This window comes from Phasianus colchicus, chromosome Z (assembly GCF_987193195.1).
Source record: "Phasianus colchicus chromosome Z, bPhaCol1.hap1.1, whole genome shotgun sequence".
NCBI lineage: Eukaryota > Metazoa > Chordata > Aves > Galliformes > Phasianidae > Phasianus > Phasianus colchicus.
The window spans coordinates 90,353,726-90,379,148 of record NC_143476.1 but is presented as its reverse complement, the minus strand read 5'-3'; the positions used below and the strand labels follow the sequence as shown (position 1 = coordinate 90,379,148).

Sequence of the window (25,423 nt, the reverse complement as noted above, 5' to 3'; positions counted from 1 at the left end):
GCCCCCTCAGGAGGGTGAGCTCTCCGTGCACGCTTTACAGACGTGGCTAATCGTTCCGAAATAGATGAGCGCAGTAAGAAGGCGCGGCAGCGACGCTGAGACCAAACGGGGACTCGAACTGCGCGCGTCCCAAATTCACGTTTCCCTCACGCTGCATCCTTAGGGTTTCCGATCCGCGTCCTCTGCCCGCCGGATGTCGTGCGGTGCTGCGCCAAACGGCGAACAAACCGCAACGCAACCCGCGCCACCCCAACCTCCGCATCCTCACACGTGACGGAGCAGCGCCCCGCACGGGTCCTCACGGCGCCTTCGGGCTGCCCGTCGTGCTGCCTGCGCGAAAATGGCGCCCTCCCCGCCGTCCACGCCTGTACCGGCGCTCTGCGGGGCAGCCCCGCGTTGTGAGGACCCCGCGAGGACCCCTGAGCGGCAGGTGGGTGCGGCGGGGGGAGGGGTCGAGGTCGAGGTCGGGGTCCGGCCGTTGGAGCGCTGATTTCAGTCCCGCTGCCGTGGCTGTTAGCGGGGTCCTTTCCAAGCCACCCTATGATTGTGTTAAGCCTTTTCACGATGGGAGATGAAATATACCCGGTCACAGCGCTGACTGTGCGGCCAGGCCCGTGCCAGTCACGTGGTTTGTCTCTAAAGCAGCTCAGCAGAAAATGGGAGCCCGTGGTGCTGGGTCGGGTGGTCGCTGCTGCCCGGCAGGCAGGAGGAAAGCTGCTGGTTTGCTCAGCAGGGCTCGCAGCGCAGCTGTAACGTCGTGTTTTGCGAAGGCAGCTTTTTAGACTGCTTTCTTCCCCAGCTTTGGAGTGCCGGCTGCTGTTTCGCGCCGAATCTCTTGTGCCTGTTTCTGTAACGCAGGAAAGCTGCTGGACTGATTCCTCTGCAAGGAGGAGTAACCTTCTTTTGGGTGCCAGGACCTCCCAGGCTGGCAGCCTGCAGAATCCCCGTTGGCGCACACCTGCGCTGTCCCTTCTGCAGATCCAACTTCGAGGAACAAAACGAGCAGCATCCGCTTTTTCAGAGTGCTTCGAGCTTTATCGTCGGAGCTTAGGAGGGCTGTATTCGTTTTTCCTTGAACGGCACCTCTGGCGTGGCTGGGACTTGCTGCAATGTGCTCGCTGAGGCCTTAAACCAGCAATCCCAGACCTAATGATCCCCTTCCCAACTGCCGTCATTGTGTAGAGAGTTTTTGACGCAGAAAAAGAAAGGCAGTTAACAAACAAATAGCACCTGATTTCCATATATAGAGTCTTTGGGAAAATACCACCCCATCAATTATGCATTTTTTTTAAACGCTGCCTTTTATTTCTCTGTCTGAAGGGGCCCATTTCACAGTACGAGTAATGTTCTGAATAATCCCGGGCTTGGCACCAATGAGGCGCTTAACTGAGCTCCTTATTTTTATTACCCATTGTCTGCTAACCGGTTTTCTGTCATTTCATTTCTTTGCCTTCTCCCTGGGGATGAAGGATGGCAGCTCGGCGCGCGCTGAAAGCTGTCCTGGTGGATCTCAGTGGCACGCTGCACGTCGAAGACTCGGCCGTGCCGGGTGCGCAGGAAGCTCTTAAAAGGCAAGTCGCCTCTTTCTGTTCCCTCTGATAGGTTGTGTCAGGACTGCTTGCACAAAGATGCTTCTTGAAATGGGTCTGAAGATCTTGCCTTCTCCTTCTGAAAAAACTGTGTCTAAAGAAATGAAGGCATAGTGAATCAATTTCATCTCGCTTAGATGAGGGCAGAGCAGGCTGTGCAACCCCAGGGATCTTCTTGTTGTTGTTCTGACACCATTTCTGTGGAGAATTAGTCTTGCAGAAGCTGAAGAAAAGCAACAGGAAGTGGTGAATGGGCCGTAGGAAGAATAAGTCAGGAGGAATGGGTAGGGTTGAATTAAGCATGGAAGGTTTTTACTGGAGTTTTATTGACTGCTGTAAGCTTTTGTAAAGCTAGACCATCGTCTGGCTGGAAATCTTACAGAGGGATTAGGAAACTGCAGTTCTTTCCACAAATAATTCTGTGACAATCATTATTTTTTGAAGATGTAGAATGGTAAGGAACTGAAAATGACCTTAGTGTTGGATATCCATTCACTACTCAGTGAATCTTGTTAATCCATGCCATTGTCCTCCCTAAAGAGATGACAAAATGAAAGTCCTGCAACTTGCTTGGGAAATAAATGTGCAGATTCCATTTGTAGGGTTAGCTTTCAGTATTGAGGTCAAAGTTTTTAAAAAAATATTAGCAAACAGTTTTGTTTGTTTGTTCATACTTGTGAAAGATCAGCACATTTTTTTTCTGTGCAGCAAAACGAACAAGGAGAAGTGGCAGGTGCAAGCAAGACTTCCGGATTGACCAACTTTATATTGATGTACTCCATTCAGTCCTGATACCAGCATTTGTTTCTATAGTAACGAACAGAAGAAAGTGATGGTAGGGGAATAATTAAAGGAGATGCCATTGAAATTGTCACCTAAAATTATTTGGCTGCTCAGTAATATGTGCTAGTAATGTAGGGCAGCAAGAGGTCTGTAAACAAAAAATGTTCTGCAGCAGTGAGACTTTGCTTTTCATCCATCAGGCTGCGTGCTGCTCCGCTAACAATTCGGTTTGTGACCAACACCACCAAAGAGTGCAAGAAGGACCTGCTGGAGAGGCTGACCAAACTGGGCTTTGACATTGCGGAACATGAAATCTTCACGTCTCTGACGGCAGCCAGAAATCTTCTGGAGCAGAAGCAGGTGCGGCCCCTGCTCCTGGTGGATGAGAAGGCCCTGCCTGATTTCACAGGTGAGGTGGGCAGAGAACAGCTGGGAGGAGGTGCTGAACGACTGTCTGTTTTCATGGCTTTCTCCTCTTGATACCCTTCCACAGCTCCAAGTGGCAGTCAGAATCTTCAAATAGGCAGAAATTCAGATAAAACTTTATACATGTTATTAATTCACAGCGTAGAAAGTAATGTTTATCACTGGACTGTTGGAGATTTATTGCACCTACCAATATCCAGGGGCCCCCAGCACAAGAAGGATGCAGAGCTGTTCCAACAGGTCCAGAGGAGGGCATGAGGATTCTCAGAGGGCTGGAGCACCTCTCCTATGAAGATAGGCTGAGGGAGCTGGGCTTGTTCAGCCTAGAGAAGAGAAAGCTGCATGGAGACCTCATGGAGAACTCTGCAAATATGAAAGCTGTGAAACCTAATAATTTGTTCAGCTGACATCACATCTGGAGAAATACAGTCCCAGCAGTGTTTTGTGTTCTCAGTAAGGCTTTTTTCTAGGGCTGGGTTAGAAACAGCAGAATTCACTGAAGTTGAATCAGTTTAATCTTACCATATCCGGGATCTTTCCATCAATTTTACAGTAGCTGTTGCTAATTCTCTGTCAAATGACAAAGAATACAGATTACACTGGCAACACTTTATGCACTGCTTGGATCTGGTGTGAGTTGTTCTGTTTCTTTGTTCTGCAGGCATTTTGGCTTACCCTCAGTGTTGCTCTTGAAACACTGAAGTACGCTGAAGAATATTTTAAATTTCTGTTAGTGACTGCTATTGAATTATTCTTAGATAATCTCTCAGTAAAGTTGGTCACAGATGGATGAATATAATCCATTCTTGGTTAATGGACCCAGATGCTTTTGGGTGGTGTCACAAATCCACGTGGCATCTCTGCATGCTGTGCTGTACTGTCTGAGCTCACTGCAGGATGTGTGCAGAAGACAGCTCTGACTGTGCTCTCTGGAGACCCAGGAGCTTGAGCTGTCACTGTGAAAGTGCAGAGAATATTCCATGTATAGATCCACACCTTTGCTACAAAAGTTTTCTTTGCTTCTAAAATACATAAAACCAATCTACAAGGCACATCTGTATCAGAAAATGATAAATTTTGCTGCAAACTGATTTATTTCACTTGTTGCATTTGCTGACTGTCTATTGCTGAGTATAAACAAAATTTAGCTCATTCAGAATGATCATTATTGTGTTTTGATTTTACAGGGATCGCCACTGATGACCCCAATGCAGTGGTCATAGGACTGGCTCCTGAACACTTTCACTATGAGATGATGAATAAAGCTTTTCGGTAAGTCGGCCACTTCTCGTGGTTGTCTGGTGCTTTTCCTACAGTTGTTCCTTGCTTGTTCCAGGAAATATTTCCATATCACCATTATGTAGTGAGGATGATGTTAATTTTTATGGGTTTGCACCCTTAACCGTTAACTTCCACTTGAAGAGGCTGGGATGCGAGTCCGTTGCTGCATCTAGCCCTCATTTCCCATTCACAGGGAAGTTGGCAGAGGGAACTTCTGCTGGTGTCAGCTTCTTTAGTTTGGTCTAAAGGAGTATTAGTGCCTGGCAGCATCCTGCTTTTCTTCAGCCTCATCCTATACTGCTCAGATAATTCAGTCAGTCACTGACTGTGAAGAGCCCAGTATGACTGGGCTGGTAGGCAGCTGCTAGGTTGAAATCTATCATGAGGCTGGCTAAATCCAAGCTGGCATGAGTCCCAAAACAAAATACATAGCCTAAGTCCATTCTCTAGGCACCGTTTGAAATGGCTGATGCTAAATTTCTTTTCTCATATACATGGGATTTTGATGCCACATTTAAAAGAATTCTCTCAAGTGAGATCCCTCCTGTAAACTGCTGAATGCAAGTGGTTGTAGTGCCACTGTCAAATTAAATCCTTCTGTATCCTGGAGGCATCCTCCCATTGAATGTAGCTGGCTGCTCTCAGATACATGTGCCAACTCTCTTCTGACAGCTTGCTTTGGAATGCATTGATCCAATAGAAATATTATGTGATAATTAAGTGAGGAGCTGACTTGAGATCAAAGGAGTAATGGTCATTTCTTAATTACTTCTCTTCCATTTCTCCACTCACTGCAGACAGTCCCATGTTCCATGCAGGTTTTTAGCAGTTTGGCCAGCTGGGAGATGCACATGGGAACCCTTTTATTGTACATAGAACTGTTGGGAATCCAGTGACCAGTTGCTTTCAGCTGTCTTCCACTTGGGATTTTTGCCAAGGAAGAAGCCCAAATTCACCTTTGTTTCTGAAGCATACTTAACTGGAGAATCCAATGGAACACAAACGTGCCTAATATCTTTGTGCCTTTTCAATACAGAAATAGAAAATCAATGCAAAATGATCCACCTCCTACCTGAGATTCACAGGAACACCCATCTCTGCTGCAATTTTACCTAATTCTTCAAATAAATGCTAGCTTGCTATAATTCCATGATTCTAAATGCCACTGGAAGACCTATTTGGGTCTCCATGAAAGTTAGTGGGTATTTTGTCATGAACTTAAAGGAAGGATCAGACCTTCAGCTGTAAATATCTTTACTTCTTTTATTTTCTTCTTCATCCTTCAGGTTGATTTTGGATGGTGCTCCTCTTATAGCTATACATAAAGCCAGGTATTTCAAGAAAAAAAATGGCTTGGCTCTGGGGCCTGGACCTTTTGTAGCTGGACTGGAATATGCCACAGACATCAAAGCAACAGTGGTGGGAAAGCCAGAGAAAACATTCTTCCTAGAAGCTTTACGAGGGACTAGCTGTGCCCCAGAGGAGGCTGTCATGATTGGTGATGTACGTGGGGACCTTACCACCTGCCTGCTAGTGCAGTGCTCAGCTCCAGTGTACAGAGGGGCTCCCTACCCTTGTTAAGAAACTGTGTCCCTGACCACAATCTAACTGTTCTCTTCCATCCCAGGACTGCAGGGATGACGTTGGCGGGGCCCAGAATGCAGGCATGCGTGGGATTTTGGTCAGGACTGGTAAGTACATGATAAATTGGTCATTTCATGAGACAGTGGTGAGTCCCATCATCTTGTCCTGGGTACTGGCAGCTCACATGCCCAAAGCAAAGCTGTGCACTGAGCCTTTGGAACCTAGAGGACTGTTGTTGTAACATCTTTGATTGTCAAAATCAGTCATATCACTGTAACCTCTGCTTGTTCAGGACCTTGATGACATTCCTAGTAATTATGCTGGCAGTTATGTATGGCAATTCCTTCAGACAGAAGTGGAACCTTGTAAGACTGGAAGGTGTTACCAGCATTACCGATAGTGTGATAGACCCATGGGCTAGGGAAGGTCTTTCTCTTTTAGTGAATAGCTGGGAGATGCTTGTTGCAGTACAGCAGATTGGCATTCCTGTTGTCATGTGTGACTGTTGCTGATCCCAAAAGGCTGCAATTTTTAGAGGAAAAAGAAGATACCCGAAGGAGTAACTGCACCTTTTTGTTCATTTCTTCTAGGTAAATATCGACCAGCAGATGAAAACAAAATCAATCCACCTCCTTACTTAACCTGTGAGAGTTTCCCAGAGGCAGTAGAACATATCCTAGAGCATCTGCTATGAGAAGTTGGATAGTTCGAAGAAACATGGGAGTTCACATAATTTACTCTTGCTTCCAAAATTGAGGTCACAGGATCAGTGCATGCTCATCAGAAACATAGCCATAAGCTCCTTCCCATCAAGATGTGAAAGGAAGAGTAGTGGTGTATGGCACCAGTGTGGTCACAACATAGCTATTTTCCTGCATTCATTTCTTGAGGCAGTGATTAGGGACCTCGGATGATTGGCAGGACAGGTAGCACAGGAAGGCTACAGCACAACTGCTTTCCTGAAGGATGCATGGAGTGTGGTAGAGAGTTCTGTTTGTTTTCAGTTTTCATGAAATAGCTGATGGAAAGACCGCTCTGAAAAGTGTTAAGAATAAACTAAACTGGAAAACCCACAATATTTCCTGAGAGGAAACACTCAAACTGTAAAGCCTAACAACACCTTAGTCAGTCTGTAGTGGTCTCTCTGTTGTAATTTAAAGGCAGAGATAAGAGCATGTACAAGTGACTTCTATATTAAAATAGTGCCATTGTTAATAACGACTACTGTTAGCATCTTTATTCTCATTGGACCAGATCCTGGTTTTTGTTTTCCAGATTTTGCATAAAATTAAAAGTGTCAGCAGTGTACAGATGTTTTAATTAGATGCTGTTATTAAAAAGAATGGTACTCAAACAAAAATCTGGTATTAAATGCCTTAGACTTTGAATTTTTAAAGAAAGTTAGTTTTCAGCAGGGTCCTATTAACGCTACAGTTCCAAAATTTCACTATTGTTGGTTTTTGTTTCTTTTTAATGTTATGGGAAAAACCCTTCATGAGCCGTGGGGACATATTCAAGTTTTTACACAGTTGGTTAGCAGAGCTGTAAAATGAAATTTAATTCTGTCGTGTGCATTGCTTCTCCTCTGTGTTAAACACACCAATATGAACCAACTCTGTAATGATGGGAAATAGCTTTTCTGGTCCATTTGCAAACTGTAATAATCAAAGTCCTTTACAGTTGTTTTATAGTGCTCCTGAGTCTTAAATTACTAGATTGTAATTATACAGTACTGAAGTATTAAGCTTATTGAAAATATAGGTTTGTGTTAATGAGCCATGCTCATTCTTTGTTAACAAAAAATCATTGTGATGAATGAATGGGAAGCTTGCCTTAAATGAAAGATGGTCTGGCTGCAGCCAGGTGGTGGGTTACTTACAGTTAGATTAACCTACAGCTGTGAATAAATTTAAACATCTGTGGTTCTGCCAGCACTTCTGAATCTGTGTTGTTTGTTGCTGGCGCGCATGAAGGAAGTTTGTGGGCTGCAGTCAAATTCAGGTGAGAGATCTCTGAAGTAAAATCCTGGGAAGAAATTTCTCTCATGATTATGCTAGATTATATTGCTTTTCTACCATGACTCCCAATTGTTTCTAATCCCTTGCTCTTTCCACCTTGGAAGTAACCCAAACCAACCAGTAAGTAATACGCTCAGGCTTCGATTTCATATGAAAACAAAAAACCAACCCAATGTACCAGGCACTGTTAAGCTCAATTTCACTGAAAGCAATCACTTACTTAGGCTTGGTTAAAAAGGCACACAGGTCTCTGCTAGCAGAGCTGTGCTGATTGTGATGCTTTAGTGAGTCTCAGAAAGGAGGGTTACCCTCATCACCTGCTCCAGTTCTTGGACTCCAAACCCGTAAACAGCTACTGAGAATAAAGACTGAAAAGCAATCCATCTTTTGATCTTTATACTTGAAGTTAAGGCTGGAGTTTTCATGTCCTTTGACATTTCCTATTGGTTTATCTTCTCCCAGAAACTCAGCACCCCCTTCTCCATCACCACTCAGTCCTTCAGAGGTGGCATAAGTGCCATTTTGGATAGTGAAAGTCTTTGAAGTACTCAGTCTTTTGGGATTTTTCTTCTCAGACTGATTCAAACTCTCTCTGCCAAGCTGTGTACTTCTGGCTGAGTTTCTTTGCTGAAGGTTTGGTGTGGGTGATCACATCCAGGAAATCTGCTGTTGTGATCGTGTCCAAGTGGATTGTAGCTAAGTTACTATTACCTGCAGAAAATAGAGCCAATATGGTTTTCAGTACCAAAAGACAATCTTTTATGATCCTCCTTAGTATACAAAAAAAATAATGAACTTAGTGAGATAAAGAAAAATTCATACGTATGCAAAGAGCACAGATATTGACAAAAAACAGGCTTAATTTCAGATGTTGTTAGGTGTTTTAGGAAGATACAGGTTAGAACTTTTCTAAGCAGATGACAGAGCTCCACCTGCTGGAGTTTGGGATTTCCAGACTTGGAGCAGTAGCTCAGCATTTCCCAGATCCCATTCTCTAACTGGAGCTGTGTACCTGGCTGATGGTTTTCAAGGGCATCGAAAACTTTCCTCACTGGTCTCATGGCTGCTTCCTTGCACACGAGTTTGATGTCTGAGCCAGAGTACCCATTGGTTTCCTACAACAGAACGATACATTACAGCTTACAGGCTTACAAATCAGAAAGCAATGACTTTTAGAAGTGTAGAATCATAGAATATTTTGTGTTGAAAGGGACCACGTGGATCAGAGAGTTCAACAAAATAATGAAAATTTTCTTTCTAATTTTCTGTAGGTAAACTAAAACTCACCTTTCTGTGTCCTCATCTTCCCTGTTAATAAAATAACTATATTTCTTCCCTTTCTTTTTCCTTTATGAAACAAAATAGGGAACTTTCTCTGAACAGAAGTAAAAATGGTCAACCTGGAAAAGCTGTAGGTATTTCCAAAGAATTCAGGAAGTGATGAGGGGCTGAATAAAGCAAGCCCAATTTCCTTGTCAGACTCACCCCTGTCTGAATGCTTTTTTCTCCTGCAGAAGTGGAGCTGGCACAAACCTTCCCTATGCAATTAACTACTCATTACCCCAATGGATTGGAAGTGCTCCCAGCTTGGTGAGCTGGGACCTCGAGCCCTTGCTGCAGTGCTGCCTCACCTGGGCCAGCAAGCTGTAGTCCAGGTCAGTTCTCAGCTCCACTCCTCCACTATTGCTCAGAGGTGGCAGCCAATGCCAGATCATTGCCTGACGTGCCTCTTGATTTGGGAGGTTGACCAAAATCCTCTTCTCCAGCCGCCGCAGCATGGCAGAGTCCAACTCCCTGCAAGCAGAAAAGAGGAATCACCTCAGTGTGTTGTTGTGTCAATGAGTCAAAATTCTAATGGAATTTTGAGCATTCAAAGGAATACCCTTCATTTTCACTTCCTTGTGATGAATTGATGAAGCCTGAAGAAAAAAGATTGATACTTTCTGTTCCTTTCTCAAAGCATTCCATGACAAATTTCTTCTTTCAAACAAAAGATTACACTGATTCCTTTTCCAGCAAAGTCTACATACAAACACCACTTCAAGAATGTGCCAGCCCAGGTTTCTGCAGACCTCAGGATGCCTGGCTCTCACATCAGAGGGATTAGGAGTCCCTCTGTCCACTGAAAATACATATTTTTGTTATCTTAAGAGTGAATTTAGTGACAACAACCAGAACAGAATAATAAGCACTGCACCAGCCCAAAAATTCTCTGAAATAACAGCTCAGAGATACATTAAAAAATCTCTGCGTGAAGAACCTATACATCTCCTATGGGAGAGGGTGGGTGGCTCTTCATAGCTCTCCAAGGTTGACATCACATGGCATCACGCCTTCCTAGCACTGCCATATATCATGGAGATAGACGAGATAAACACCAATTTTCATTTCCAGTTTGTTTCTACTGACAAGTTATTTGTCCATAGAAAGTGCTGTGCTGATGAGCAGTGGGAAGCAAGGGTGGGCAGCAAACACAGGCTGAAGGGGAAGATCAATAGCGGCAGTGCAGCTTAGGACAGCGTAAAGAGCTTTGTTTAGGCTTCTTTTCATTCATCTAAAAGCAGCTTGGTACTATCTTTTTTTTTATAATCAATAAATATCCGAGCTATACAAATCTCTTGAAATCCAACTTAATACCGAATGTTTGCAAGAACACTGAGCTCTGCTGGGAAGCCACAACCTCTGTGCTATCATACCAGGGGTATTTTGAAACTTTGCTATAAAATACCCCTACACAGCTCAAGATTTTTTTTCAAGAACAGTGGAGATTTGGCATTTGGGAGACAGTTATTGGCCATGGTATGGATGGGTTGTGGTTGGACTTGGTGACTGTAGTGCTCTTTTCTTTAATGGCTATATGGTTCTAAGACTGCTGGTAGCCTAATACAAAAATCATCTGTAAACAGATGAGATCGTTGAGGAGGTTCAAATCCCACCGACCTATCTGGAAGGAAAAATTTCCATATTAATCAAGGCTAGGAGCTTCACTATTGGTGTAAGATGCTCATGGTTCTCACTAGGTTTCCATCTTCCTAAAATACTCTTCTAAGTGTATACTCAGAGATCCACCACCAGCCATGTGGTGATCTTCACTGCTCAGTTTCTCCTTCTGAAAGGGTAATGATGTTACAGTAACAAACATTTCTGATGTTCTACTAATGAACCACACAAGAGATGAACAGGTTCTTGATGTGTTATTTAAACGTAACTGTTCACACTGTAGCTACTTATTTTTCAGCATTTTTATACCCAACTAGAACATAATTAAATCATAGTCTGCTCAATTCCTTTCATGTAGGTACCTAAAGACAAAATGGGGTGGATTTTGTACTGATTTAAATTCATGAGATTGTCTTAGACATAAACTCCCAAATTCACACATGTATTCTCCTGTTATAAAAACCATTGATGGTTTTGTACTCACACTATTGGGCCAGGCTAGGAGCCAGACTTGTTTGTACATCTAACTTCCACATAAATTTTGGGTGCTTACAGTTAAAGAGCCTGTGAGCCTCAAGCAGGCATCAAGTCAGGTTTTCAGCATGTCCATGCAGCAGAGAAACAGAACATCTATTTCTCTGCTGATAGTCTCACAGCATGGGAAACCTACCTTCTACTTGGATGCAAAAATTATATTTTATGAACACAGAGAGGGTTTTCCCATATATCTCCCTATGGCACCCTTGTAAGAACCAGCCTGAAAAGCATTAATCATAAAAACCTTCTGGGTTGTTATCCAGAAGTGAAGCAAAAATGAAGCAAATCCAGACTAGTGCCAGACCTATGAAAACCAACTTCATAAACAAGCTTATCGATGTGCTTCAATTCCCTGCACAGGTGTTAACTTCTTCTACTTTGAAAAAAGCTTTATGAGCTACAAATCCATCCATTGAAAATAGCTGTGCTTGCCCAACTGCCTCTATTTTCCCCATTTACTATTTGCAGTTGTTTAATAAGGTTTGTATGAAAGATCCAATTTCAAACCATTTATTCTGCATTAAATAAGGGCTGCATTAAAAGAGGGGTGGGCAGCAGAGAGAGGGAGGTGATTGTCCCCCTCTATTCAGCTCTTGTGAAGCCCCATATGCAGTACTCGTGGTTGGCAACCCTGCACATACCAGGGAGGTTGAAATTAGATGAGCATTGTGGTCATTTTCAACCCTGGCCATTCTATGGTTCTATGATTTTATTCCCAATTATGTTAAAGAAACCAAAGAATTTTGTCCCTCAACTTATAAAAGTCCCATTTGTTACCAATAAAATCCAACCTTCCTATTTATGGAGTATCCTTCTAAGCACTAGATGTTTTAAGCACCTTACAGTCCCAAGCTGAAACCCTTCTTAGCTTAAACATAGTAAATAACTTGCCTCTAAAGTCAAATACTCCATTTTAAATATTAGCAGCTGGTAGCACTGGCATATGTTGACTTTATTATGGATTATTCTCATATGGCACAAATAGCAAGAATTGTAGAGTTTAAAAGTAAAAGCCCCAAATTAATCTTTAAATGCTTTAACCAAATATCAAGGCTTTTTCTGCAAAAGTCTAAATAAAATCTTTATCTGTGCTTAGAAGCTCATGCAAATGTATTCAAAACGTACTCTCTGGATCTCTTACCATGGCAGATTGGAAGCTGCTAAAACAAATACAAGATCATCAGATCGGGCCAAGCCATCCATCTGCACCAGTAATTCTGTTTTCATCCGCCGACTTCCTTCGTGTTCACCGCTACCAAGATTCAGAGAAACATTATTTGCTCAGTGCATTAAAGTAATCATCTTTATTTATACAGTGTCATTCACAGCAACTGAGCCCTTGTCACCACTTTGCCCTAGTTCCAAGCATGATTAAGCTCCATTAGCTAACATTGAAGTATTAAAATCAAGCTTTCTAATGGTTACTTAAATGCACTCTTTTCAGAGCATTAAAGTGAGGAGAATTCACCATTACTGAAACCAAACAAAATATATACATACATATTTTCTGTCCTTAATCCAGGTAATCAGCTGGATCTTCTGGTCCCAGGCATAGAGTAACTCCTGGACCAAATCCAGAGACAAACTTAGAGCTTGAAGATGGTAAGAACTACCACTCAGGTTTAATTACTTACCTCTCCAAAGGCACAGCACCCACATATCAGCATGATGTTATTACTTAACCACTCTACTTAATAGGGTTATGTAAAAACAGCTGTATAATCTTTGATAAAGGTCTTTACTGAAATACATAACTGATTGATGCTAATGAGTTTTTTAAAAATACAAAAGCAAAATTTGGTCCATAGTTTACATCTACTAACTGACAATTATTATAATTTCTATCTTTACTATATAGCATATTCAATTTACACATCTTTGTAAGAATGTAACTTATAGCAGATGACGTACATATACCCCCATGGGTTCCAAACTGTCAGAACAATATTTTTGTATTTGTCTGCTTCTCCTGCATGTTTAATGTTTTCAATCTGTTTTAAACTATAAATTTTCTACTCCATGGATGACAGTAATAAAATCCTCCTATCCTTGCAACCGTAAGCCCTGGCAATGTCATCAGAGTTAGTCCCTTAAATGAAAATGCCATTCCACTGTTGACACTGCATCACACAGTGCTCTGCTTCAGCCTGTGCTAAGTGTTATAAACCAGCTGCTTTTCACTTGCCCCTCTCGACACCTGTTGTTTCCCACTGCTGTCTTTACTAACTTTTCAAATACAAAATACTGTTTATGCACTATTGAACCTCTTTCCTGCTTACAATCTTTGTAGACACATGCTTTTCATAGTTCCATGCTCAGTTCCCCCAACCTTTCCTCATAGGAGAGGTACTTCAGCCCTCTGAACATCTTTGTGCTTCCTCTGTATCCTCTCCAACAGCTGCACAATCTTCATGTGCCAGGGGCCCAAGGCCTGGATACAAGTACAGCAGATGGGGTCACATGAGGACAGAAGAGAGGTGAACAATTTCACTCTCTCCCAGCTGCCACCCATCTGATGATGCAGCTCAGGATACTGCCTTCCTGCTGCAAGTGCACACAGCTCATGTCCAGCATTTTGTTCACCAAATGCTTCTCTGCTGGGCTGCTCTCAGGAGGTTCTTCTCCCAGTCTGTACATATGTACTTGGGATTGCTCCAACCAAAGTGCAGAACCATGCATTTGGCCTTGTTGAACATCATTAGGTCTGTGTTGTCCCACTGTTCCAGTCTGTCCAAGTCCCTTGGGATGACATCTCTTCTTTCTATTGTGTCAGCTGCACTAAGCTTGGTGCCATCAGCACACTTGCTGAGACTGAATTCAATCCCACTTTCTGTGTTGCTGATATTGATCTTGAAGAGCACCAGTCCCAGATGGGCCCCTGGGGGATACCACTTGTGAACAGCCTCTGGACACAGAGCCATTGACCACAGCCCTCTGGTTGCAACGATCCAACCACTTCCTTATCCACCAAATAGTTTACCCTCCAAACCCATATCTCTCCAATTTAGAGAGAAGGATGGGATGTGGAACAATGCCAAAGGCCTTGTACAAGTCCAGATAGATAACATCAGTTGCCCTTTCTTTGTCCACCAATGCTGTCACTCCATCACTGAAGGCCACCAGATGGGTCAGACATGATCTGCCCTTGGTGAAGCTGTGCTGGCTGTTTCAGATCACCTGCTCCTCCCTCATGTACCTTAACATGTCTTCATCTGCTAACATCTGCTCCACGATCTTCCCAAGCACAGAGGTGAGGCTCACCACCCTGTAGTTCCCTGGGTCTTCATTTCTACCTTCCTTAGAAATAAGAGTGATGTTTCCCTTTTTCCAATCACCAGGAACTTCACCTGACAGCCACATCTTTTCAAACATAATGGAGAGCGGCTTGGAAACCTCATCAGCCAGTTCCTTCAGGACCGTGAGATACATGCCATCTGGCCCCATAGACTTGTACATATTCAGCCTCATGAAGTGGTCTTGGACTTGCTCTACTCTTACACTGGGAGAAATTCTACTCCCCTGACTCTCACTTAGAGGTTCAGGAATACAAGAGATGTGGGAACCTTGACAGCCAGTGAAGGTTGAAGCAAAGAACTTGTTGAGTACTTCAACTTACTTAATGCTCAGCTTTCTTAATGTCTGCTTGGAGCCAGTGGAGCCCTTCTCATTTATCAGAGGAGGTATGCTCTCTATGGCATGTCTCTTCTGACCTATATATCTACAGAATCTCTTCTTATTATTTTGCACGTCCCTTGCCATATTCCATTCCATCTGCACCTTGGCTTTCCTCGTCCTATCTCTTCATGTCTGGACAGCATCCTTGTATTGTTCCCAGGTCACATATTCCACTATATTCCACTACGTATAATTTTCCTTCTTTTCCCTCACTCAGTCTGACTAGCAGGTTCTTGCTCAGCCATGCCACCTCCCTTCCTCCTCTGCCTGATTCCTTACACTGTGGAGTGGTGAGCTCTTGTGTTCCCCAAAAGGTGTTCTTGAAGAGAGCTCTGTTACTCAGAGGCAGCTCTTCACCATCTCTATATTTCTTAACACAGAGAGCAACTTCCCCATCCCTCCTGCCTTGCCTATCCCTTGTATAAAGCTTGTAGCACTTGATTGTAGTATCCTATCATGTTTCTGTAACAGCAATTAGGCCACGGTTTTCTAATTGCACCGTGGCTTCCATCTCCCCTTGCTTATTTCCCATGCTATGTGTGCTATTGAAAGGGTGCACTGAAAAGCGGTACAAATACTCTCCTAAATCTACTGGAAGAGCTCTTCTTAGTTACCCAGAGATGGTGCCTCTTTGGCTCATCACAGACTCCAGTTCATCCAAGAAAATTGTGGAAGGAGCGTGGTACCGGGCAAGCTCAAACAGCACCTGTTTAGAGAGAAAAGAGACAGAAAAAATAAAGAAAAGTAAATTTAAAAAAAGCATCAAGAGACACAGGTACAGAAGATCAATAACAGAGCCCAGACATCAAGCTTACAGGACAAAAGAGGGTATGTGCTCTGGGTAGGCTGAGGGTCCCTGAATCCTCTCAAATTCTGAAAGGTTTGTAAAGGAGATATAAAGAACACAGGATGTAATCCTGTCTTTGTATGTAAATCTTTCTAGCCAAATCCTATCAGAGTACCCTGAGAATAATGGGATAGAAGAAAATGATCCCTCAGAGGATTCTGGGAACTCCTGCATTGTTATCGGAGATTAAATAAACTGTCTTTTATTGGTGCTCCATTTGTAGTTTTTTAAATAAGGATTTGAGGAAAAAAAAACCAACAAACTGCACCATAATGAAAAAAAATGGACTTACTCCCTTGCTGAGAATTATTTTGTTTTTTGCAGTTATTTTGCAGTTATTTTGTTTCTCCTGATGAAACAAACATAAACTGCTTGAACCACCAGGGTTAGATTAAAAAATGTAATACTAAGCTGATACAAAATCTGGGTCTGACATTTCGAAAAAAAAAGTTTCATCTATTTTTTATGGAATCAGGGAGAGATTTACATTAGTAGTAGGAACATATAGTCCTTTCTTCTCTGTGGTGAAATACCACAGATTCAGTGGTACCACTGCAAGTGCTGTATCATATTCAGAAAAACCTTTTGGATGGTGTTGTGTCAAAAAAAAGACCTTCTCCTGACAGGAGGGAAACTAGGGAGCCTTGGAGCTGACCCTTGCAGAAAGGCTGAGAAGCACTTTGAAGGGATCACGAAGTTCAGTTAGCAGTTCTGCTTGACTATCTCTCATTCAATGAGCCAAAAATATTTCTTGGATTCATTTTGTATTACAAAACAACAATTCCACACCAAGAATCAGAATTCTAAGTCTTCTGCAGAGGTGATGTTCCCATTTTAAGAACTAGATACAGAATTACAAGTTTTGTCTGAGACAAGAAGGATTATGAGTATCAGAGAAATGCACCTTTCCAGTTCCGTTTTAAGCTTCAGTTCTTTAAGCAGGAACCTGATATTAGTGTAATGAAGAAGATAATCATTCTTACCCGGACAAGCTTTTCTGAATCACCTCTCCATTTGCTGACAATGGTGGATGCTGATATGTTGAAAAATGTTGTGTTGCACTCTGTGGCAACAGCCTTAGCAAGCAATGTTTTGCCAGTACCTACCAAAAAAAAAAAAAAAAAAAAAGTTGAAGAAATTCACTTTCTAAAGGAATACAATTCAAATTCTTGAATAGTCCCCCTCATCCTCCTATTAGTCAGATTAAATAGGAAAAGTCCATCCAGGTTTGCCTGGGAGGTGGACTGGATGACCTCCAGAGGCCCCTTTCAGCCCCTACAATTGCGTGACTCTGTGACTCCATCAGGTCAAGGCAAGTTGATTCATGTGAGCAGCAGAGATCTAATACTAATTCTTGCTTCTCCTGATGGTTAGTGCAAGTATTGTATTTTGTAAGATTCCAGTATAGAAGTTGTTAGGGTTGTGAGAAAGGCAAATGGACAGGTTCAAGAGTGAGAGACAGATGTAATCAACAAAATGTCTCCCTCATTTCAAATTACAGAACATTTTTTTAGCAATACTTTAATACATGAGATCTTGTTAATCAGTGATTTAGCTGTAGTACAAAAATTGAATGGACAGAAAACTGGAAGGGTTGTAAAGATCTCCATACCTGGTGGTCCATAGAGCAATAAGCCTTTCCATGGAGACAGAATGCCTGTAAATAGCTGAGGGTACTGTGGGAACCAAAAAGGAATTCATGGATTGTAACTGTATCATCTATAACAAAACACAAGGGATTGCAAACCCTACCCCTGCTGCTCCTACTGCACTCAGGAAATCTAAGAACTGTGAACAGAGGAGGAGAAACAAAACAATATAATATATATAATCTGAGTATTGAGAAAAATACTGCACTGACCATATGAAACTGTTTTAAGTGTATCACTCAAATGCTTCAATTCTTCAATGATATTCTCTTCTATACATTATTTCACATTGAATTAGCATAGGCCAAACCCAGAGCCTCTTACACTGCCAGAAGTATCAAAGAATAGGACCCCAAACTTAAGAGTTGTTATACTGAAAGGATTTTTTCCTATACAAGAATGCACATTCTGTGAAGTAGGAACAGTTCTGACAGGAAATGCCTACAAAAGCACCAAAATAGGTAGAAAATGTGACCACCACTCTAATCACAAGAAAAATGTTAATGAGACCAACAATTGTTTTCTCTTCATCTATTTAGTGCCTTACCCTTATAGGATAAACAACTGCTTCCTTGACGAGCCTCTTAGCTGCATCCAGGCCAATGATATCATCCCATTTCACATTTGGGTTATGGAGATAAATGTCCTGCAACACATGTCACATCCTGTTAGCAAAACTTCACCTCTGGCAAAGTGAAAAATCAACTCTGTTATAAAGTCATACTGTTACATAATTAACGTTTCATCTTATGTAATAGTACAAACTATCCAAATCTTCTATGAATCTTTCTTTTCCATTAGTAACATTTTGTGGCTTCGCCTTCCAGAGACTAATTGTTCTGCAGAAGATATCCTCAGTATAAGTACTTGGGATACATTCAACTCTCTAATAAAAACAGGCAGGCTCCAGGGACTGAAGAAAAATTATGTGCTTGTGTCCAAGGGGAAAATTTGATTTAATACAATTAGAAAAATTATTTATATAGAGTAGATTACACTTTCCCTTTCTATTAACAGCAAATTAAGATGAATCAGATTTATGACACCAAGTAGAGGCTTCCATAACTGTTTCCAAATTAAATTAGATTGTGCTGTGAAATAGATACCACATGCTATTTATTTTTATTGATTTACACAGTGATGATTACCATAGCAACTAAGCAATTTAAAAAACATATCCCTTAAAAAGCATATAATAAAGCAACAAACAGCATTCCCAGCTAACAAAGATAGCCAAGATCTCTGTACAAATAAAATAAGAATCCGACCTTACTTTGCTTACAACAGTTGCAAGTTCTCTCATTTCACCATTCATGCCAATAAAAGCACTAAGGGGTTTCAGTAAGCGTTCCTAAAATTAAAAAAAAATAATAATAAATTCTTACCAGACTTCAGTTATTTTTAAACAGTAAAATAGTTTCAGAAATAAAATGGTGCATCACAGCAATAGCAACTTTGAAAGATGTAAAATATGGATAAGAATAATGTTTTAGAAACAAGCTATACTGGTAGTAGCTCATCTTTTCAACTGACAGAACATAACCCCATATTAACATTAAAACGAGCAGCTCTCTTATTGCATATGTAATCCTAAGCATACCATACACAAATTAAGAGAAGTGAAAAATGTAAATACGGTCACCACACTACCACAGACTCTGTTTTGAAACTTTCAAGTGTAGCAATTGCCCAGCCGTTGAATTACTGTGAGTTTCTGCCAATCTATGAATCACAAGGCACGATTTGTATCTGCTGCATACTTTTGTATTCAAAGAGTCAACAACTGTCAAGAAGTCAGACAGCATCAAGTATGACTGAAGGAAGAAATACACCACTCCAAAACCCAAGACCTTTTGTAACACTTTGGAAACATCACTGTGGTATTTTATTTTGTTCCTGGTTATATAAACCTTATTTTATTGTACACTGAGAGGAAATACAGAAAGAAACACTTACCGATGGGTCTGGATCCCAATTAAGGCTGTTTAAACCCATTCCATTTGGGGATACTTTGACATCCTGGATCATCCCATGCAAGTCAACTACTTGGCTCTAAAGAAGAAGATAACGTGATAGGGATGGTAGCTCTACTGTTAAAAACACACTGGGCCAAAATTGTGCTTAACATTATAGCAATTAGATTCTTTGCTGCAGATTTCAAATATGGGAAACAGCTGGAATCTGCATACATTTCTATCATAAAGCATGTTAGGATTCCACCAACCCTTCTTGGGTGAGGGCCTTCTCCTCCTCCAGCTCTGTTGATTGCTGAGATGCTTAAGCCAAAGTCAGATTGCTCCAGAGTTACTGTGCTCTCATTATTCTGAAAAAAAACCAACCATTTTAAGACAATACACTGTTGTATTGTACAAGGGCTACATTTTTTGTAAGGGTGATTTATGGTGAATGCTTAAATATACTGACATTAATGGAAAGACTGCTGATTTCCACATAGGTTGAGTTTCATAACTTCTTTACTTCTGATTTTGGTTTGTGACTTGCCCCCCCAGCTGACAGCTAAAAAGCAGTTTCTCCTGTAGCCTAACACCACTGATGGTGGTACTTGATGATCTTAGTGGTCTTTACCAATCTTAATGATTCTACGATTCTGTAATGCTTAAATTACATAACTAGGAAAATCCCAAAGTTACAAAAATTCTCACTGACTCCAGCTACTCCAGATAAAATCCCACCGATCTCAACTGCAATACTGCCAAGATTAAACACATTTCAACCTGTCTGGGGCTCTCTTTGGTGGGTGATTTTAGCTCTGTGCTCCCCGATGAAGTTTTTGATGATGGTTGTTGCATCGACTGCTGCTTGATCCTTGGGAGATTCTGAGAGCTTGCTGCCCTACAATACAACAAATTAAGGTTTCAAAGGCATTCACAACTTCTTTCTTACTTCAAAACAACATTATTATAGCTACGCTGTATGTTGTCCTACTTGGAAAAAGCCCCATGCATTCTCCTTACCTTCTTTGCCTTCCTCCAGTTCCCAGTGGTTGTTTATTTTCTGCTGTGGCAAAATTAATATTGAAAGGGAATTAAGATACAGTATTTGAAAAAATAACAACTTGCTTTCTTTGTCCCTCAGAAATATTTTGGAGCATATTTTCATTATCTTGGAAATAGTGATGCAAAAACAAGAATATCCCTGTGGGTCCCTCCAGTCAAAGATATTCCATTTCCCTTGGATTGCTCTCAGACATATGAAATGTTGAAAGCTGCTCAGAGATACTCCCATACCATCACCCCTACCCTGCTGATTCATTTTTGTTTGTTTGTTTGTTTGTTTGTTCTTACAAGAAGCGTAGGAAGAGATGTGGGTGTTTTCTGCAACCTCCAAGCTCTTCAGAACTGGCTTCTTCGGACTTCCATACATCACATTTTGTGCTCAAGAACAGAACCACTCCGGCTCTCAGAGTTGTAACAAAATGCTCATGTTCTGGTTTCCCTTACTCTGCATCATTCAGTTATATCTCAGACCTTTAAGCCCTTTGGAGGAAATAAGCCAACTACTTTTTTGGCACATTACCTTTAATGCATGTCCTAGAACTATAGTAAGAGCATTCATGCAGTGAGCACAGAGGTACAGCAGAAGTGTCAAGAGTCTATCATTTTAGGTTTTGATGGGAAAAAAAAAGGCTTTCTTTTGGAATACATACCAGCGTCCAGGATCTTCCTTGTGATTTTAGGGTACTTTTGAAACTTTACAAAGTAATAGCTTTCATATTCCATCAAAATTGTCTCAAGGTCAACGTTGTCACAAACTTCAAAGCCACGTAAACCTAATTTTGTCTCTTGTTCCAAAGTACTTGCAGAATCCATGTACCTGGTAATTATAAAAAAGCAATGAGCAAAAAGCTGTGACTTATGCAGAACAGAAAGTTGTGAGTTACCACAGAACACAATATTGTGAAATATTACCTCATTGTGATTTCTGAGAGAAAAGGGAAACAATGGTATTAGTAAGTATATGGTATTTTTAACCTCTATCTGTCATCAAATCCACAAACTGTATTTAAAAATCATTTCAGCAAGGGATTGCTAAATGTGTTTGAAAATTACATACGACACTGTTGCTGCAGAAACTGAAACAAATAAACAGAATCATCAAGATATTTAATAGCAGATCAGCTCTTTTTCGCATGGCTGTGCTCTCCATTCAGCCATCAGAAGACAGAAGCACACAGTGTGGGAAGTCAGACACTGAAACACAGAGGTGGAGCATTGTTACTTAGATAACATACCCTTCCTCCATTAAGTAATGCAAGATGAGAATGAGGAGATTTTTCCGTCGAGCTTCTGTTCTCAGCTCATCCTGTGAATGAAGACAGAACTTGAGATCAGATGTAATGTTCACTTTATTGCTGTAAACAGCATCTCAGTGCAGCCTGTGGACAAAGATCAAGGCAACAGCATACAAGAACTGGAAAACACTGCACTGTTAATAAGCAGAACTCATGTGGCTTTCAATGTTATTTTTCTTACGCATTATCAGAGCTATCGGATGGGTGGAAAACTGTTCCTAGAAGAAAGCAAAAAAGCTTAGGTTGACAAATAATTTATGACCTTGCTGTGACTGTGGATCTCCACCAGACTTAAGCTGCTGGGCATTATAGGGTACGGTTCTTAAAGAATACCATACAGCATCCTGCAAATGTACACATTTGAGATAGCACAACCTGCAAAAGTCACTGAGTAGAGCAAGCAAACAGTGGCTGAGCAGAACAGGTATTTCCATGATTTTGCTGCGGGCGTGGGGCCATCTGGTGGAAAAATGAGGAAGGGCTGGGAGTTGGTTTGAACATTTCTTATCTGTTGGAAATGTATTTTACGTATTATTAAACAGATTGGTAACATTTTCCTTTTGGCTTTGGAGACAAAGGAATCAAAGGGGCTGGTGGTGTATTCCAGAGAGGTGCTGCAAAAAGAAAGGAACTAGTTGATGCTCAAGAGCAAAGGCAAAAAATCAGCATCCTGCTGTACAAGGATCTGTCATTTTTCACTTTTCCAAACTGCTGATATTCCGTAAACATTCTGAATTGTGGATGTTTTCCTATTTCCGCAGGACTTCAGCTGCATGTAGAGAGGGAATGGTAAATCTTCTGCTGTGTGAAAAAACAGGAGAACTTCTGAGTGAAAAGTTACTTAAAATTCAGCTTAGCTTTATAGTGATTTAGCCTTCCTGTTTAATTAGTAGTTGGAATTGCACGTTGTTTAGAGCCACTGGTATTACAGAGGATGTTTGAGTGCTTAAAGTTTAATAAGCTTCTATTCTTAAAAGAACAAAAAATGGATGTAATTACATTTTCAATTACTACAGGGGATTTAGGGGTCCGTGCAATTAATAAAAGCTTAAGGCACTTAAGTGTGATCTTCTTTTAAAAACTACACAGTTGAGCACTTAACCAATTATCTCCAACACTTAGAGAACATTTTATTTATTTCTTGCTTAACAAAAGCATGCAACATATCACTCTCTTAGCAGACATTTGAAAGTAATTTCTAGCAGAATCACGTATTTTTATGAATTCATTTTGTTATTTTCATCCCTTTTACTAAAATGCATTTGCTTCAAAAATCAACTTAGTTTTGTGTAATTCCTTCAATCTGATTAAAAGACTAATTTTACTCTATAGTATTTCATTAGTATTTGGCCCTGGATTTTGGTATGAATATGTATGATTTTGTGAAGGACACAAATAGCACAAATTAAAGATTCTGAGTTTAAAAATTAATTAGGTAGAATTAAATCTCCTTCTCATTTGTACGAATTCAGTTATACCACAGTGAACACCCACTTCTGCAGCTGGACTGTGTTCATTATAGTTTATGTTTCGAAACAACTTTCACAAATCCCTACTGGGGAGGTTACAAAACAGATCCCTTCTGTCCTTCCCAATCCCTCTAGTTGGAAGAGTCCAGAGAGCCACAAAGATGATCAGGGGGCTGCAGCACCTCCCCTGCAAAGACAGGTTGAAGGAGCTGGGCTTGTTCAGCCTGGAGAAAAGAAGGCTGCAGGGTGAGCTCATTGCAGCCTTTCAGTACCTACAGGGGGCCTACAGACAGGAGGGGAATCAACTCTTTGAAAGGGTGGATAACTGCAGGACAAGGGGAAATGGTTTGAAGCTGAGGGAGGGCAGATTTCAGTTGGATGTCAGGGGGAAGTTTTTTACAGAGAGAGTGGTGAGGTGCTGGAACAGCTGCCCAGAGAGGCTGTGGATGCCCCGTCCATCCCTGGAGGTGTTCAAGGCCAGGTTGGATGGGGCCCTGGGCAGCCTGGGCTGGTATGAAATGTGGAGGTTGGTGGCCCTGTGTGTGGCAAGGGGTTGGAGCTTCATGATCCTTGAGGACCCTTCCAACCCAGGCCATTCTGTGATTCTGTGTATTTGGGCCCAGGAAGGGAATGTCGTGGAGCCCCCCATTCCTGGGTAAATACACCATCTACAAGGGATGCTCCAAAAGTAGTGCCTCCTACTTTATTATGTTGGCCCACAATGTCAGATGTGGTTGTTGTTGGTATGGCAGTAGAGTGTGAATCTTCCCACCATTGTGGTGGCCTTCTATGATGGAGTGGAGGCACTGGTGGACAAACAAAAGGCAGGTTATGTCACTTGTGTGGACTTGTCCAAGGCATTTGACGTGGTCCGCACCACACTGTTATCTCTAAATTTGAGAGATAAGGGTTTGAAGGATGGACCAACTGGTGGATTAGGAATTGGTTGGATGGCCAGAGGCATAGGGTTGTTGTCAATAGCTCTATGTCCAGGTGGCAGCTGGTCACAAGTGGTGCACCCCAGTGGCCCATGTGGGACCGGTACTCTTTTATCAGTGACACAGATGATGGAATCGAGTGCACCCTCAGCAGCTTGCTGATGGCACCAGGCTAAGTGGCACATGGACTCAATAGAAGGAAGGGATGTCATCCAGAGAGTCCTGGACAGGCTGGAGCAGCGTGACTCCAATGAGGTCCAACAAGGCCAGGCAGGCAGGGAGGGGGCTGTTCCCTCTGCCCTTCCCTTATAAGGCCCCACCTGGAGCATGCGGGGGCTGCAGCCCTCAGCACAAGAAAGGTGTGAAGCTGTCAGAGCGCGTCCAGAGGAGCATTACAAAAGTCGTCCAAGTGCAGCAAGGCACTCCCGGGTATAAACACAGCCCAAACCCTCCCCGTCCCGAGGCAGCCATGGAGGCAGCTCTCAGCGCCTGCGCACTGCGCCCCGCCCGCCGAGCATGCGCAGAATGCAGCAGCGCTGTTCCCATAGCAACAGGACGCGCGGCCTGGCTTCTTACCGCCTCCCTCGCCTGGCGCGCGGCTCGCAGCGCCTGGCAGGAGAGCTCCATCGGGCGGGCAGCTGAAAGGCGCAATGAACGGGGAACGACAGGACCGCCACAAACCGCCGAGGCCCGCGGCCCGGCTCGTCCTTCCCGCAGCCAATCGAAGCGTCCGAAGGAGAATGAATGATTGAAGAGCTGTCCAATCAGAGGTAGAGAAAATGATGGCAGTTTAAACGATGAGCCAACCACTGTGGGGAGAGAGGGCGGGGCTAAAAGTGGTGTTAACCAATCGTTGCCGGGCTTGCCTGAGCAGTGCGCGGTGACGGGGAGAGCGGACGCTGGTTGAGGCCAAAGCGAGTGAAATCACGCAGAAGCAAAGCGGACCCGAACGGCCCCGAGAGATCGCCGTGTCACCGAGACCGGCTCCCACAGCCGTAGCAGTGGGTGTTAAAATGGAGGCGAGGCACTCAAGAGGCCGTGAGGGCCCAACGAACAGCGCTTAAAACATGGAGTTGTAGTGGAATGAGTCCAGCTTTGCTTTCAGGAACCTGAGCACATTGGACACCTCCAAAGTAAATACTTGCATTCACTGTCATATGAGGTGCATCCAGCTTTGGAGGATTCTGATGTGTGACGTAGGAGCTGGGCTGAAGCTGCTCCAAAGCAAAATTCCCTGTAATACAGAGGTTACATCAGCTTGCAGTATATCTGTTTAGGGTCCTTACAGAAATCCTCAACCATCCCAAGACACGAGTTGCTCTTTCTTAGCAGTGTTACTCATTTCTGGCCCAGCGTAGACCAGCAGACTGAATTG

General features: G+C 42.4%; 3 protein-coding genes across 6 annotated transcripts in view; 2 read left to right on the top strand and 1 right to left on the bottom strand.

The window, feature by feature from the left end:
• The first annotated feature begins 36 nt into the window (after window positions 1–36).
• HDHD2 (haloacid dehalogenase like hydrolase domain containing 2) lies at window positions 37–7,707 on the top strand. 2 transcript variants are annotated; one of them, XM_031597086.2, is made up of 7 exons: window positions 37–430; window positions 1,470–1,571; window positions 2,573–2,781; window positions 3,986–4,070; window positions 5,366–5,582; window positions 5,707–5,770; window positions 6,254–7,707. In XM_031597086.2, exons 2-7 carry the CDS (start codon window positions 1,471–1,473, stop codon window positions 6,355–6,357), a joined length of 780 nt encoding a protein of 259 aa, XP_031452946.1. In that variant the 5' UTR covers window positions 37–430; window position 1,470; the 3' UTR covers window positions 6,358–7,707. The 2 variants fall into 2 exon arrangements, with proteins under 2 accessions (XP_031452946.1, XP_031452947.1); XM_031597087.2 differs by lacking the exon at window positions 37–430 and adding an exon at window positions 466–512.
• A 213-nt stretch (window positions 7,708–7,920) lies between these two features.
• Window positions 7,921–24,749, bottom strand: KATNAL2 (katanin catalytic subunit A1 like 2). 3 transcript variants are annotated; one of them, XM_090132262.1, is made up of 16 exons: window positions 24,625–24,749; window positions 21,582–21,652; window positions 20,997–21,163; window positions 20,305–20,347; window positions 20,065–20,182; window positions 19,554–19,652; window positions 19,286–19,381; window positions 18,603–18,680; window positions 17,877–17,975; window positions 17,293–17,356; window positions 16,664–16,782; window positions 15,448–15,539; window positions 12,300–12,410; window positions 9,313–9,475; window positions 8,694–8,796; window positions 7,921–8,392 (listed from the first exon to the last, which is right to left on the bottom strand). In XM_090132262.1, the coding sequence occupies exons 1-16, from the start codon at window positions 24,673–24,675 to the stop codon at window positions 8,253–8,255; spliced, it is 1,614 nt and encodes a 537-aa protein (XP_089988388.1). In that variant the 5' UTR covers window positions 24,676–24,749; the 3' UTR covers window positions 7,921–8,252. The 3 variants fall into 3 exon arrangements, with proteins under 3 accessions (XP_089988388.1, XP_089988389.1, XP_089988390.1); XM_090132263.1 differs by having other exon boundaries at window positions 20,305–20,344; XM_090132264.1 differs by lacking the exon at window positions 24,625–24,749 and adding an exon at window positions 24,369–24,577 and having other exon boundaries at window positions 8,036–8,392.
• The window catches only part of PIAS2 (protein inhibitor of activated STAT 2), a 29,489-nt gene continuing 28,779 nt past the window's right edge, over window positions 24,714–25,423 (top strand). Inside the window, exon 1 of the mRNA XM_090132258.1 lies at window positions 24,714–24,818. The gene's annotated coding sequence lies outside the window, so the exon portion shown is untranslated. The remainder of the gene's footprint in view (window positions 24,819–25,423) is intronic.